The sequence below is a fragment of the Corythoichthys intestinalis genome, chromosome 3 (genome assembly GCF_030265065.1).
Source record: "Corythoichthys intestinalis isolate RoL2023-P3 chromosome 3, ASM3026506v1, whole genome shotgun sequence".
Classification (NCBI taxonomy): domain Eukaryota; kingdom Metazoa; phylum Chordata; class Actinopteri; order Syngnathiformes; family Syngnathidae; genus Corythoichthys; species Corythoichthys intestinalis.
This window is the reverse complement of record NC_080397.1, coordinates 11,261,502-11,275,979: the sequence shown is the minus strand read 5'-3', so window position 1 is coordinate 11,275,979 and position 14,478 is coordinate 11,261,502. Positions and strand designations below refer to the sequence as shown.

At 39.0% G+C, this 14,478-nt stretch overlaps 1 protein-coding gene across 1 annotated transcript in view; it reads right to left on the bottom strand.

Moving 5' to 3' along the window:
• Positions 1-4,625: 4,625 nt before the first annotated feature.
• The window catches only part of LOC130913164 (metal transporter CNNM4-like), a 59,753-nt gene continuing 49,900 nt past the window's right edge, over positions 4,626-14,478 (bottom strand). Inside the window, exons 7-8 of the mRNA XM_057831530.1 lie at positions 14,281-14,474; positions 4,626-6,699 (exon numbers count right to left, since the gene is read on the bottom strand). Of these exons, the coding sequence (XP_057687513.1) occupies positions 6,469-6,699; positions 14,281-14,474 (425 nt within the window). The 3' untranslated portion in view covers positions 4,626-6,468. The remainder of the gene's footprint in view (positions 6,700-14,280; positions 14,475-14,478) is intronic.

Below are 14,478 nucleotides of genomic sequence, written 5' to 3'. Positions count from 1 at the left end.
GTTTGCTGTCAGATGGGCTGATTTTTTCTCCTTCCTTAAATTTTTATTGTTCATGGTTTATTGTTGTAGTTTTGAATGTTTGCCATTGACGGCAATAGACGTCCAATCCATTTGAAGTGGGAACCCTGCCACTTCGAATGGATAGGAGTCTCATACACTGTTCGATTGAAACCGTTGTTTTAAAAAACTACTAAAGAAACATTTTGAAAACTTCCAGAATACATTTCTGGATTTAATTAGCAAATTCATATTGCAATATTTGAACTAGTGCTGTCAAATTTATCGCGTGAACGGGCTGTAATTAATTTTTTAAATTAGTCACGTTAAAATATTTGACGCAACTAACGCATGCACGGAATGACCCGCTCATGTGTTGCCTCAAACAGTTTACAATGACGCCGTTTTAGCTTTTATCGGCTTAAGCTTTGGCAACTCTTTCACAACAAGTCTAAGTATTGTGGCGAACGACGTGGGGAAGAATAACGGGTGACGATTATTTCTTATCACGCTTAATTGTACACAACAATGCATATCATGCTGTATACCATTTGCAGCCACCACTGACAGTCATGGTTGCCCAACTTCCCATCATGCATTTGGGCGGAACAGTTAAAACGCTGCAGTATCATTTAGTGAAAGCAAAAAAATATATATATTCCTATCTCTAAAAAAAGAATGTTCACAAAAAGAAAAGCGCTCAATGCAAAGAGAACTGGCATTCCCAATCAAAATAGCTATGCAAAATACACATAACACTTCCTCAGACTTTGCCTTGGCTAGATCTCTAATTAACTAAAACTCGCCATTGACACCTTGAACGGCTGGGAGCCCATGTGACGTCCCGCTCGGCGACGGCAACAGTGGCGAGCTATAAGTTTATTTTTAGATAGAAAATTTTACAAATTTTATTAAAACGAAAACATTAAGAGGGGTTAAAATTACTATAACTTGTACTCAAATTTATCTTTTAAGAACTACAGTACAAGTCTTTCTATCCGTAGATCCCAATTTATCTTTTAAGAACAACAAGTCTTTCTATCCATGACCTTTAACGGAAAGAATGTTAATAATGTTAATGCCATCTTGTGGATTTATTGTTATAATAAACAAATACAGTACTTATGTACAGTATGTTGAATGTTTATGTTCGTCTTGTGTCTTATCTTTCCATTCCAACAATTATTTACATAAAAATATGAGATATTTTAGAGATGGTTTGAATTGCGATTAATTACGATTAATTTTTAAGCTGTGATTAACTCGATTAAAATTTTTAATCATTTGACAGCCCTAATTTGAACATAAATTATATGAACATATACAATAAATACAAATTTATTAATAATCTCTTAACTGTCCAGGCATGCAAAAAAAAAAAAAAAAACATTTGTCTTAAGACCACTCAACATTGTCAGTCTAAATAAATAAATTAATTAAATATAACTGGAAAAAACCCTAACCCTAACAAACGTAAATAAAAATGGATCTGTCCTTCAGGTAAAACCCAAATGCTTTTGTCTACAAGCACAGCCAAATTCAACTAAAAAATGAAAGCTCCTTTGAGCTGCTTTAAGAAAATTGGGGAGAAGGGGGTAAACCTCGGTTCACTACATTTCTCACGGTTTAATTAACATCAACAGTAGACAACACATACAGGAGGACACTTATCTCTGAGCAGCTTTCCCACTTGAGTTTAGCAGGTTAGCAAGTTTACACAGTTTAATGTTATGCTTTCTCTGATGCAGGTCTTTCAGTAGCAAAATTAGTGGTGTGTTCCCTGCCTGTACAATATTGACATCTTTACACATTACTTACAGTGGCTGCTGCTGGCCGAAAAAATCTAATATCTGTAATGTCTAATGTTTGTGTGTGTGTTGGAGGTCAAGTCATCAGCCATTTAAACATGCGTTTAAGGGGGGGGGGGGACTGGCACATTCAGCAAGTAAAAAGGGGTAAATGTAAGTCTGAATATGATGAAAATAATTCACTTTATAATGGGAGGGTCAATTGTATTCTAACAACATATGAGAAGACAATCTAAATGACCAATACAACTGAACTCATGATATAATGCAAATAAGGTTGCTTAAAAGTTGGTGGGGACAATTTAAGCATCCTGAAAAGTTGGTAGTGTTATGTCCCGACTGTACCTATGCAAACCTACGCCCTTGATGGATATCTACTAGTGTATTAACTAATTCCTGTTTTGCAGATTGACCTCCACAAAAAAAAACAAAACAAAACAAAACAAAAAAAAAACACTGAATTCACGTTAGACAAATAAATCTCAGGTTTATTAATAACAACATTCAACATGAAACCTCATTAGAACAGAAATTACAAAACAATATTTACAAGCTTTTCGTCATTTGGGATTTGTCTTTAAAGGTAGCGGTGGGAAACTAAAAAAAAATTTTTTTTAGTTGATCCCCACCGTTGCACACGTATTCATCATCAACAGTGTTTTTGAGGTACAAAAAAATTGCAAACTTGATTTACAGGCACTAGGAATAAACAATCCCCGGGTTGATTGAAAGCATTCAGAGTTGATTCATTGATTGCGTCCCAAAAAAAAAAAAAATACAACACAAAGTTCCCGAGCGACGCTGAAGGCAACAACCAGTGTCATTGAATGCACTTTCATTTTCAAGTCCTTAGTGCTATATTTAAGAAAAAAAAAAAAATCCTAACAACATTGGCTTTTTTTTGGTTTTTGGGGAAATACTGCTTTCCTGATTAAAGTGCATCTGAGAATAACTCACACAAAAAAAGCAAATTTTATATGCCGAAACATGGCATGTGTCAGTGCCGTTGACAGCGAAAGACGTTCAATCCGTTCGTGCGTTCAATGTCAGTCGATTGGATGTCTCTCGCCGTCAATGGCAGACGAGGAGTTCAGGAGCGGCGGGTATGTGTGAACACAGAAAGTACCGTCAATTTATTAGGAGGCATCTGGAAAAATACATCAACTAATTCTAATATTTTATTTTCTAGGTGAGAATAAATTTGGACTTTTCAAAAATTTCACAATAATTCAATTCGCGTTGCAAAAATTTCACAAAAATTCCATTTGTATTTTAAAGGAGAGGGGATAAAGCATTATTTTTTTGGACAATAATGATTGTCGCTTTGCAGAAATTACACAACAATTTAGAATATAAGAGTATGTAGACTTTTTTTTTTTTTTTTTTAAATAATTAACATTAGCAAGAATTTCACAAAAATTCAATTTGTGATTTAAGGGAGAAATCGATTGAAATTGACAATATCAATTGTCGCGTTGCAAGATTTCACAACAACTTTGAATGCAAAAAAATTTTACAAAAGAAAAAATCAATTTGGAATTTGAGAGAAAATTGACATTTTTGGACAATACCAATTGTCATTTTTTTGGTGCAATTTGGTGTCAGGGACATTTGTTAATTATTTAAATTAATTAAAATTGTATTGATTTTTACACCCCCCCTTGTTTTAACACAAGGAGAATGTCTGTTAAATTCTAAAATGTTAGTTTTACAATTTTTAATGTTGGGTAAAATACTATGTAATTGAATTTGAAAACGACAAAAAAGATTTAATGTTCGAATAATAAAATCTATAATTTACCAAAACCTTTGCGCCATATTTTTGTTTTATAATAAAAAACGGTTATTTTATGAGTGAAATTTGTCATTGACCTTAATTTTTTAAAAATGCATTATTAAAATGTTATTTTGTGGAAGTAAGTAACGTTAACAATACATAATTAGCCATTATGTGGAATATTGAAAGAATAATTCGGGGGGGGGGGGCGGGGGGGGTGCATAAAATAATGAGAACACATGCTTTTAATTTTAAAAAAAAAAAAAAAAAACCCTTGCAGTTTTTTTTTTTTTTTTTTTAATTCCTAATAGCAATTTTACCATTCCTATCTTCCATTTTTGTTTTCGAAATTCTTCCCCCCCCCCAGTCCCCAGAACTTATCTGAACAATTTTCCCCCCCTTGTTATTACTAGTTTAAATTCGTTAATTTGCAACACTTCAATTCTGGTAACACTTTAGTTGACAGAGGGTTCATAAGACTGTCATAAGACACTCATATTAAGACATGACGCTGTAATAAGCATTAATGATTGCTTATAACAGATCTAATGAAGTGTCATCCTACAAATTATGTCACAAACTCCATTTATGTCCAGTCCGCACGTTTTACATCCATTCAAAAGTGACATCACTTGCCGGTGACACTTCTGTCTTAAGCACAGTAATGCTCATGACAGTGTCATGTCAAAATTATGACATGAGCCCACTGTCAAATGAAGTGCTACCGCGATTCCTAACTGCAATTTTCCTTGTTTTGAAAACAATGAAAATGCCTTGTCTTTTCTGTTCAGGCCTCCAGAACTTGACGTACCATAAGTCACTTCAAAATAAAAAGACTTTCACAGTAAATTCCCACAATGCGCAGTGTGAGCATACATACAGCTATTTTTACCTGTGATTTTACAATATAAAAAAAAAAAAACCTTAACAACAAAATAACGGTACAGCAGCAACCCTCTTCTGCCGTCAATGTCTGTACGAGGGAAGCCGTATTATTAGGATTAATATCCCTTTGACAGTTCCAAATGAGCACATATGTTGCATTTAAAAAAAAAAAAAAAAAAAAAAAGAAGTGTTCCTTTAAGAGGCTCACTTGACATTTTACAGTAAAACAAAGGAGTGTGTGTACACGTGTCCCCGCATATGATTAAACCCAACACGAGCAGTAAAACAGAACAATCAACTATCTCACCACCAGGTAGAACAATTTAAGATTTTCAGTACGTCGAAAAACAAACGCAACCGTTTACACAGTACCGAGGAGGATTAGCGCCACACTATGAGGACAATAGCCAACATTGACGGCGATAGACGCCCCATCCAATATGGCCGCCACAGAGACAAGTCGCTACAGCTTGCTGCCATATCACATTTGATTAAAAACAGTTTATAGAGTAGGAGTGTGACAATATATCGAAAAGTTGATATATCGTGATACTTTGTAGCCCAAAAGGTAATCGATATTCTCCCACTAAGAAACGATCTATCGTTTGAAAAATGTGTGACTGTTAAAAACGAAAAAAGGACCATCAGGTTGCTACCAAAACCTTCCATTAGAATAGTGTAGTAAGCTCACAGTCTGCCACTGACGGCTCTGCCATCCCTCCCACTTCAAACTGATTGGATGTCTACCGCCGTCAGTGGGAGCCAAAGCCAGGCAGTGTTATTTTCGGGGCATTTCATTTCATTTCCTGTTCATTTTTGGTCACTTCCTTATCCTTTGGTGCAATTTATAGGTCATTTCTTATTGATTTGGGTTACTAAAAAGGAGGTAACTCAATGTTCTCAAAAGTGACTCAAAATCAACAGGAAGTGACTAGTAAATGCCCACAAGATCGGCTGTAAAGGCCCAGGTTTCAGTGCCACTGACGGCGCTAGACGTCCAATCCAGTCAAAATAAATTGGATGTCTAGCACCGTCAATGGCAGCCAGTGAGCTAACGTAGACATTCTAATAGAAGATTTTGGTAGCAACCTGTTGATTCCTTTTTTCTTTTTGTTTTTTTTAACAGTGACACATTTTTCAAACGATATGTCGATTCTTGGTGGGAGCATATCGATAACCTTTTGGGCTACAAAGTATTGCAATACATCACTTTTCTGATATTTTGTCACACCCCTAATTGGTACAAATACAGGAATCGGCCAAAAACACAGGTAATTTGTATCGGGAGCCAAGAAATGGTATCGGTGAAATGCTAATAAAAGTATACAAATGTTTTAAAAGAATAAATCAAAAACATAATGGAACAAAACAATTTAAAAATGAAATTGGCTTGTAGTGAATAAACAGGATTCAGTGAGAAAGTGGCAGAAAAAAAAATATTTTAACAGTTAAAAACAATGTAATAGGCTGGCAGGGAACGATCATTGCTTGAACACCATTAATGGCAAGAGTTGTCCCATCCCTTTGAACTCTGAGGGACTTGCAACATTTTTTTAAAATGAGAAAATGTGAATGATGTGACAGTGAATAATCACGTTTCAGTGGCATAGAGGAGGAAAAACGTACATAAAATAATAATTCAACGGAGATGGACGTCCAATCTATTTGGACTGGTCTAAAGGAGTTCAAATATTTTTGGTAGGAGTTGTCCTTTCTAGTGTGGCCCAAATCCTTCTCAGTACAAAATCAAGAAAGTTTCTCTTAAAGCGAAATGTTCTTATTTTTGGTTCCTGTGACACAGCGGCCCATTGAAACGCTACATTCATCATGGTGCTGATTGTCGTCACGGTGAGACGCGGTCATGCGTTCGCCACTCCAACAATAAATCTCTCGATGGAATATAGGTTTGATTTAGATTTTTCGGGAAGGAGGGGCGTGAGTGAGTCTCCCTGAGTCTCGGCGGCGTGCAAGCGTGCGCGGGAAGAGGAGGATGCGGCGGCGTCAGACGCTGTTGTCCAGCTGTCCTCGGTGGTTGGCGTCGCAGGGCGAGTTCTGTTCGTTGAGCAGCAGCAATGTGGTCTCGTCGGGCCCGTTCTCCGCAGGCCCCGCGGGGTCCGTTTCGGCCAGGGTGACGTCGGCGGGATCGGCCGCTTCGTGGACGCTCTCGGGCGACTGTTGCGTGCTGTCCAGACGTGATGCCATCAGACCGTTCTGGTACTGCGAGCGAGTGATCTGGTACACAGCAGAATGAGTCACAATAATTCCAGTTTCATCATGACATATTTGACTACAACCTTTTCAATAACTCGGAAGTTGGGTGGTCTGTGCATTTTGAATTTCCAAAATGAAGAAAAAAAAAAAACAGACTCGGAAATTTTGGACAAGCCTTGACTTGTCTTAAGTTAGTAGCCAGCAGTGTTGGTGAAGCACCAAATTTGGCAAGCGAAGTCAGAACATAACAGTGCTATGGAACAATTTCAGCCATTAAAATATTGACTTGGCTGTATTTCATTTCACTTTTAAAATTCATTCTAAACAAGGTCAAGGTCAAAGATCAGCACTCACCTGGGCACAGCTACAAAGCCAGCCAGAAATAATAACCTACTCAGCAAAATCACAAGGGTTAATTTAACTCTGGTAGAAAAAGTGTTGATTTTAACTCTGAGTTTATATAATCTTCACGGATTCTGTTTTAAAGTGCCTACGACAGGATAAAAAAAAAAAAAAAAAAGTCTTAAATAGCATTATTATGTGAATTAGAATCATATTTTGAGGCTATTCGACTATATACAACAATTTGGCAAAGTGCACGACGAGAAATTAGTCCTTTAATCTGCTGTTTAGCCACGCCTACCATTATAGGGCTCTAGCGTCGCCAACAGGAGGATGACATCGGCAGGAGAATGGTTTCATCTGATTTAGATTTCAGCCCATTAAGGGGGAATTATTCAGAACGAGGAAAATGCGACTAAGAGTCGCAAAATGTCATTGTTTCAGTCTCTCGACTCCAATATTTTTACAGGATAATCTTTTTATCCAAGCATTTTTCCCCAATTGCTAAATAAATTGTATGGTCATGACAAATAAGTCTTGTGCTAAATGGAATATGAAATATTGAACATGCATTTATTCAGTACGACATAGCAAAATTACTCCAAAATGGTCAAAACTGTCAACTTCACCTTTACTGTCGCACCTCCCGAACAGTATTTTATGCCACCGGAATTAGTCCGGCTTTCATCATTTCCCTGCCCCGGCTTAGATGAGCATAAACATACCAGGAGGCGTGACAGCTAGCAAACATGCTAACCCGAACCGAGCAATGTTTCAAAGTCTATTCTCGAAGCGAAAAATCACTCAAAACTACCCGGGTCATATCACACGGCAGCGGGGTTGTCAAATGTCTTCGCCGATCGGCAACCCACCCGGCAGCGAGCAAGTTACAGCTCGTCGCCTGCTGCGGGCAGGAGAGCATGTTTGCCGGGGAAGCAGCTGGAGAATTACCGCCAAACAAACCGGCCGAAGTCGGAGGAGCACATAAGCTGCCACATGGTCATCAACAAATATGGCGTAAATTAATGCTTAACTACACGGCGAAGACAAACAGTAAGAGAGCGGCGTGCAGTTGTTGTGCTGCTAACATGTCAGGATGTGTCTGAGGAGAACTTTTCTACATGTCCGTCCATGATCAAACATAAGTAAATGTCCTATATTTAAAGAGAGTTTGTAGTGTTTACTTTGTAATCGCCGTATTCAAGGCCATTTTTAACACAAAGTTGCAATTTCTGATGGGATGGAACACGAAGAGGGCAATAAGCAGAGTATAGCGCTCCTCCGTGTGGGGGGGGTGGGGGCTAGTTGACAAGCTGCCGGTCATCCGCCACAAAATGCAAGCCACCTTCGTATCAAAATGTGTGCCATGATCCCAGTATTTGACATAATACAAAACACGATGTTTACTCATTTCCTCGTAAGTACAATGGTCCCACAGTCGTCGCACACTTGTTTTGGCCTATCTTTGGGTGAACGGGAACTTTCTGAGACCCCAAAAGGCTCACACGCCTCTCCCTGGTGCAGCAACAATTTTCTGCAGCACATTTGGCTGGCGTAATGTGAAAAATAAACAAATTAATCCGCAAAATCAGCTGAATCCGCAGTCCATCTGCATGCTATAAAGCAATGCTGTATTGTGAGATGCTGATCCGGGTGACTTCACATTTGCATTCGTCCTAAACCCGAGACTAGAGCCGGAAGTCACTCATTTTCATGGCGCGATTCAAAAATTGAATATATAAAACGATCGCTTCCACACAAACCCAAGCGATCCATTTCAATCAGGAGCATAAAACACCGCGTGAAATATGAAATAAACATGCTTTTTGGTGTAATACGCAAAGTTACACTTAGGAAAGTGTTAATATTTTAACTCAATAATTTTGTTAAATATTTAATACAGTCCGTGTTTTTCAATAACATATTAAAGTGCCTTTCACACAATATTACACCTGGTATTTTATGCTCCTGAATGAAACAGACCACTTGGATGTGGGCAGAAATGATTGATGTATTTATTCAATTTTTGAATCCCGCGCAACAAAAATGAGAGTGACAATGCTCCCTGTCCACCGAGAAGACATGATTGTGTAGAGACTTCCACCCCTCTCGGCCCTCTTTGTGTGCCCGCCGAGAGAGCGCTATCCTCAGCTTGGGCTTGGGAAGCCACGTGCTCCGATGTCGGCCACTTTGTCCACCGAGAATGCGCCATTTTCAGCGTTCCGATTCCTACTGTGTCCCCGGAGACGAGCACTGCCTGCCTGAGTCACAGCAGGGGAACGACGAGCCGAAACTTGCTTGCCGCAGAGGGCTGGCTGATCGGTGAAGACAATCATCCCCGCAGCCGTGTGTGACATAAGCCTGTTAAGTTTTGTGTAATTTTTCGTGTTCGAAAGAAGAGGAAGAGACAAGAGCCACTCGGTTCAGGTTAGCATGTAGCCTAGGTATCACACTCCTCTTTTGTTTACATTTTCCTCCCGAGTCCTGGGAAATGACAAGAGCCGGACTAACTCCGGTGGCATAAAATACCGTTCGGGAGGTTTAAGAATTTGGCAGTTTTTACCATTATGCAGTAATTTAGCCCTGTCGTACTGAATAAATGCATTTTTAATATTTTATATTCCATTTAGCACGAGACTTATTTGTCATGACCATACAATTTATTTAGCAATCAGGGAAAAATACATACAGAATATCCTGTAAAAACATTGGAGTGGAGGGTATAACTAATGATGACATTTTTCAGTATGCTTTGGTAATCAGCCTTGTGTTTGTTGTCGTTCTGAATCTTCCTCCTCCACCTCCAAATACAACTCAAACATATATGGCTGTATGCCACAGGCTTCCTCTAGATCGACAATATCACTTGAAAGATCCACACTTGAACCACAATCGCTGAAAAACACTTCCTCCTCCATTAGGCTTCATTCTGAAATACTCCGCCGACGTCATCACCCAGATGGAGGCGCCAGACCGCTATAATGACTGGAGGGGCTAAACGGCAGATTAAAAGACTAATTTCTCGTCATCTCCACTTTGCTAAATATTTGTATATAGTCAAATTGTCTCAAAATGTGATTTTTCCTTCAATAATATTGCTATTGAAGATTTTTTTACAGTGTCAAAGGCACTTTAAAGTGTACTTTTAGCACTAAACTGCAATACTACTTTTTTCCCCCCATTCATTGTGTTTATGACAAATGAAGGCGCATTTTTAATATTAAATTACGTTGTTTTCTTACAATAGGAGTGCTAATTTTAAATATCCATTGTGATGTTGTCAATATTCTGGATGAGTGGGGGACCCAAGCGTCCCTTAAGTAAGCATAGAAGTCAGGCTCACTTAAGAGGCATACGAGCATTTCGCGTCAAAAGAATCCATCCATCCGCCTCATCTTTGTTGTCTTAATTTTGTATCAAAGTGCATCTGAATCATTTGTGCTTACAAGTGAACATTAACTATGTCCCCCAGGAAAATGGCGACCAAAGACTGTAGTGAGAAAAAGAAAAAAATGTTCCGAATTGAAACAAAGCAAGAAATAATGAGAAAACATGAGTGTGCGTGTTAGTGATCTTTGTAAAGAGTATAAACTGTGAGGGATTCTGAAGAGACAAGTGGAGAGTCACTCTCCGTCCAACATCAAGACTTTAAAACAAGTCATTTTTGAAGAATGAAAAACGGTTACATCTGTCAGAAACTTGCATTCAATGCCTCAAGACATGCTGGTGTCCTTAAAAGTCATGGAGGTCACACACAAAATATTAGCTGTGGCAGCTTTTCTTATTAAATTTGTGTTCTAGGTTCTAACGACAACCTAAATTTCATGGTACGAGTCTAGCAAGCTTTGTATAAAACACAGCTATGTTGAAATGGCAAAAATTTCTAAAAAATCTTTAGCTACATTTAGACATAGACTTGATTCAACCACCTATTAACAGACAACACTACTTACCACCGTGGTGTCACTTCACCCACATGTATTTGCGCCTGTTTTGTTTTCTGACACATGCACTTAAACTGTGTGTGGCTGATGAACTCTGCTTGGAGTACATTTAACTCTGCCAGAGGTGTGAGTTTTCAACTCGCTTAATTGACACCGCACCGAAAGCGATCTTAACAATGCTAGTGTTAAAACAACACCCAAATCATCACTGATGAACTCAAATAATTTGCACCAAAAAAATCAACGGTACAGATTTTGCTGTGTAATTGCTGCCTGCTACGTCTAAAAAATATAGCCAGAATGAAGGGGCTTTTGTCCAAACAAGACCAATGGCGCCACCACGGGGTCCCCCCCCCCCCCCCCATACATTTGTTGGCCACCCCACACGCCAGTATAACGTCACATTGCAGTAGCTGTAGAACTCAAAATGTTGACTGGACTGTTATGGACTATACACATTAAATCATTAGTAGCTTGAAATGTAACACAATAAACAGAAATATATCAGTAGGCATGTACTGAAGTCTTTCTGACAGTTTACCACAACAACATAATAAAAACCTGAAATTATGGCGTATAGTTTTGTTGTGCCACCCCAAGATTTTATGTGGGCCCCATTTGCCCACCCCTATGAAAAAATTCTGGAGGCGCCACTGAACAAGACATCGAAACACTTAACAAAAAATCAATCAGGAAGCTGCAGCTAATACAGGATTCTACTTACAAATACACTGGTACCTCTACATACGAAGTTTCTTCGTTCCAGGACCTTGTTTGTAAGTCGAAATGGTCGAGCAGGATTTTCCCATAAGAATACATTATAATTCCATGAATTTGTTTCACAGCCTAAAAACCTACAATAAATCCTTAATAAATACTGCTGGTACTATTAAAAATGGCAATCACACATAGCAAAACAAATAGATTATAAATAAAAATTGGAATAATATTTATAATTCCGTATTTTTCGGACTATAAGTCGCGGTATTTTTCATAGTTTGGCTGGGGGTGCGACATACTCTGGAGCGACTTATGTATGAAATTATTAACACATTATTACATCATTTCACATGTTATTTTGGTGTTTTGGAGTGACACTGATGGTTTGGTAAACTTGTTGTTAGCATGTTCTTTATGCTATAGTTATCTGAATAACTCTGAATAGCCATGTTACGTTAACATACCGGCCACGTCTGTATTTCGTTGTTCATTCATCATGTAACACTATCATGCTTTACACTTATTCAGCATGTTGTTCTCTATTGTATTTTTATTTTAAATTGCCTTTCAAGATGACAAATCTGTTCACTGTGTTGGATTTTATCATGTAAACTTCCCCCAAAAGTGCGACTTATACAACGGTGCGACTTGTATACGTTTTTTTCCCTCTTCGTTGGGCATTTTATGGCTGGTGCGACTTATACTCAGGTATGACTTTTAGTCCGAAAAAATAATAATATCAATTCCTGCAATAATGTAACGAATAGGGTTATAAAGTGGGGGATATTTTTTGCGTGCTGTACCTGAACGCAAAGCAGGGCTGACGTGACAGTGAGTGGGAGAAAGTGGTAGAGATTTTACTTTCTCTTTTAATGTTTTGTTGCTGGCGTCAACTGCGGCAGATAGTAGGCGTGTTGTGTTGCACAAGTTGATGGAATAAATGTCACCTTAACTTATGAAGACTGGCGAACGGAGGTCGGAGGAGCACCGTCGAGATCGTAGACATTCTACGCCCATATTGTTGAGCCAGTTCACGGATGCACACACCATGCTCATATCTTTATCATTATCATTTCCATCTTCATTTCAATAGTAAGCGTCACCTTTTTCTCCACCTGCACTAACCTTGGAACCCGTGTTTTCTCCCACAAGAAAATCCGCCGCGCATCAGTCTTCGGGCAAAACAAAGAAACTGCGGCGCTGTCATAAATCTTTGTATTCGAGCATGTCGTCGGATGTAGAAACAAACGGCGAGTCAAATTTTACGTCGGATGTGGAAAAGATCAGATGTCGAAGCGGTCGTATGCCTAGGTACCACTGTACAAGGAAACTGGACCATATTGTCGGTTAGGAAATCGTTACGCTGGCTTCCTGCGAGTCAAGGATAGACTATAAAATACTGCTACAAAACACTTAATGGCCTTGGACCAAAATACATGCTTGATTTGTTTGACCCCTACGAATCATCTAGACCCCTAAGGTCGTCTGGAACCGGCCTACTATGTGTTCTAAGTCCAAGAACCAAGCAGGTTGAGGCAGTATTCAATCTGTCACCTCTGGAACAAGATACCTGAAGCTCTGACGTGTGCTCAAACCCTTAGCGCCTTTAAATCAGGGCAAAAAACACTATTATTTAACAAAGTCATATTACATCTCGACTAGAGTTTGCTAAAAAGCATGTGGAAAACTCCATAGTCAGGTGGAAGAAGATTCTTTGGTCTGATTAAACCAAAATTGAGCTTTTTGGCCATGACACAAGACGTTATGTTTAGAATATGTACTGCACATCAACAAAAACACACCATCCCCACTGTGAAGCATGGTGGTGGAAGCAGCATACTGTGGGGATATTTCTCAGAAGCCGGACCTGGAAGGCTTGTAAAGTTAGACAGCAGAACGAATGCTGCAAAATACATTGAAATCCTGGGAGACAATCTTCAGTCTGCAAGAGGACAACAGCTTGGTAGAAGATTTTTTTTCCAGCAAGATAGTGATCCAAAGAATACTACAAAAGCTACACAGAAATGGTTAAAATGGAACCAAGTAAATGTTCTGGAGTGGCCAGACCTCAAGCCTATGGAGAATTTGTGGCTGGATTTGAAAGGGCTGTCTATGCCTGATACCTACGCAACTTAACAGAGCTTGAGCAGTTTCGCAAAGAAGAATGGAGCAAAATTGTAGTTAGCAGACGTACAAGACTGACTGACTTATCCACACAGAATCACTGCGGTGATTGCAGCTGAATGTGAATCTACCAAATACTGACTCGAAGGGGGTGAATAATTATGCAAACAATTAATTTATATTTTTTTGCTTCAATGACAACACTCTGTAGAAATCGGTTTTCACTCTGACATTAAAGTTTTTTCCAATATATTTTTGTGTTAAAAAGGCCAAACATTTTTTTTGTCTATTATTGATATCTGAATGCAATAAAAGGGGAAAACATCCAAGGAGTGAATACTTACGATAGGCACTGTATTGGACTTCTAAACCTGATAAACTAATTCAAATTCACAATAAAGGGATGATTGGACGTCATATGATTAGAAGTCTGTCAATGGCAGCCAAAACATTAAATGACTGTGGTCCGTACCTTGACGTACTGCAGATCGGTGAGGGCTCGCACGTAGAAGTCGGGCGTGTAGACGGTGCTGCAGTTGAGCTGACTGCTGAGCAGGCTGTTGAGCTGACAAGTGCTGCCACCCACCGACAGCGAATCGGCTCGGTCGGTGCCACTCAGCGACGAAGTGCGGTTCAGGCCGCTGAGGTGTGACGGTGATCGGAACTCTGC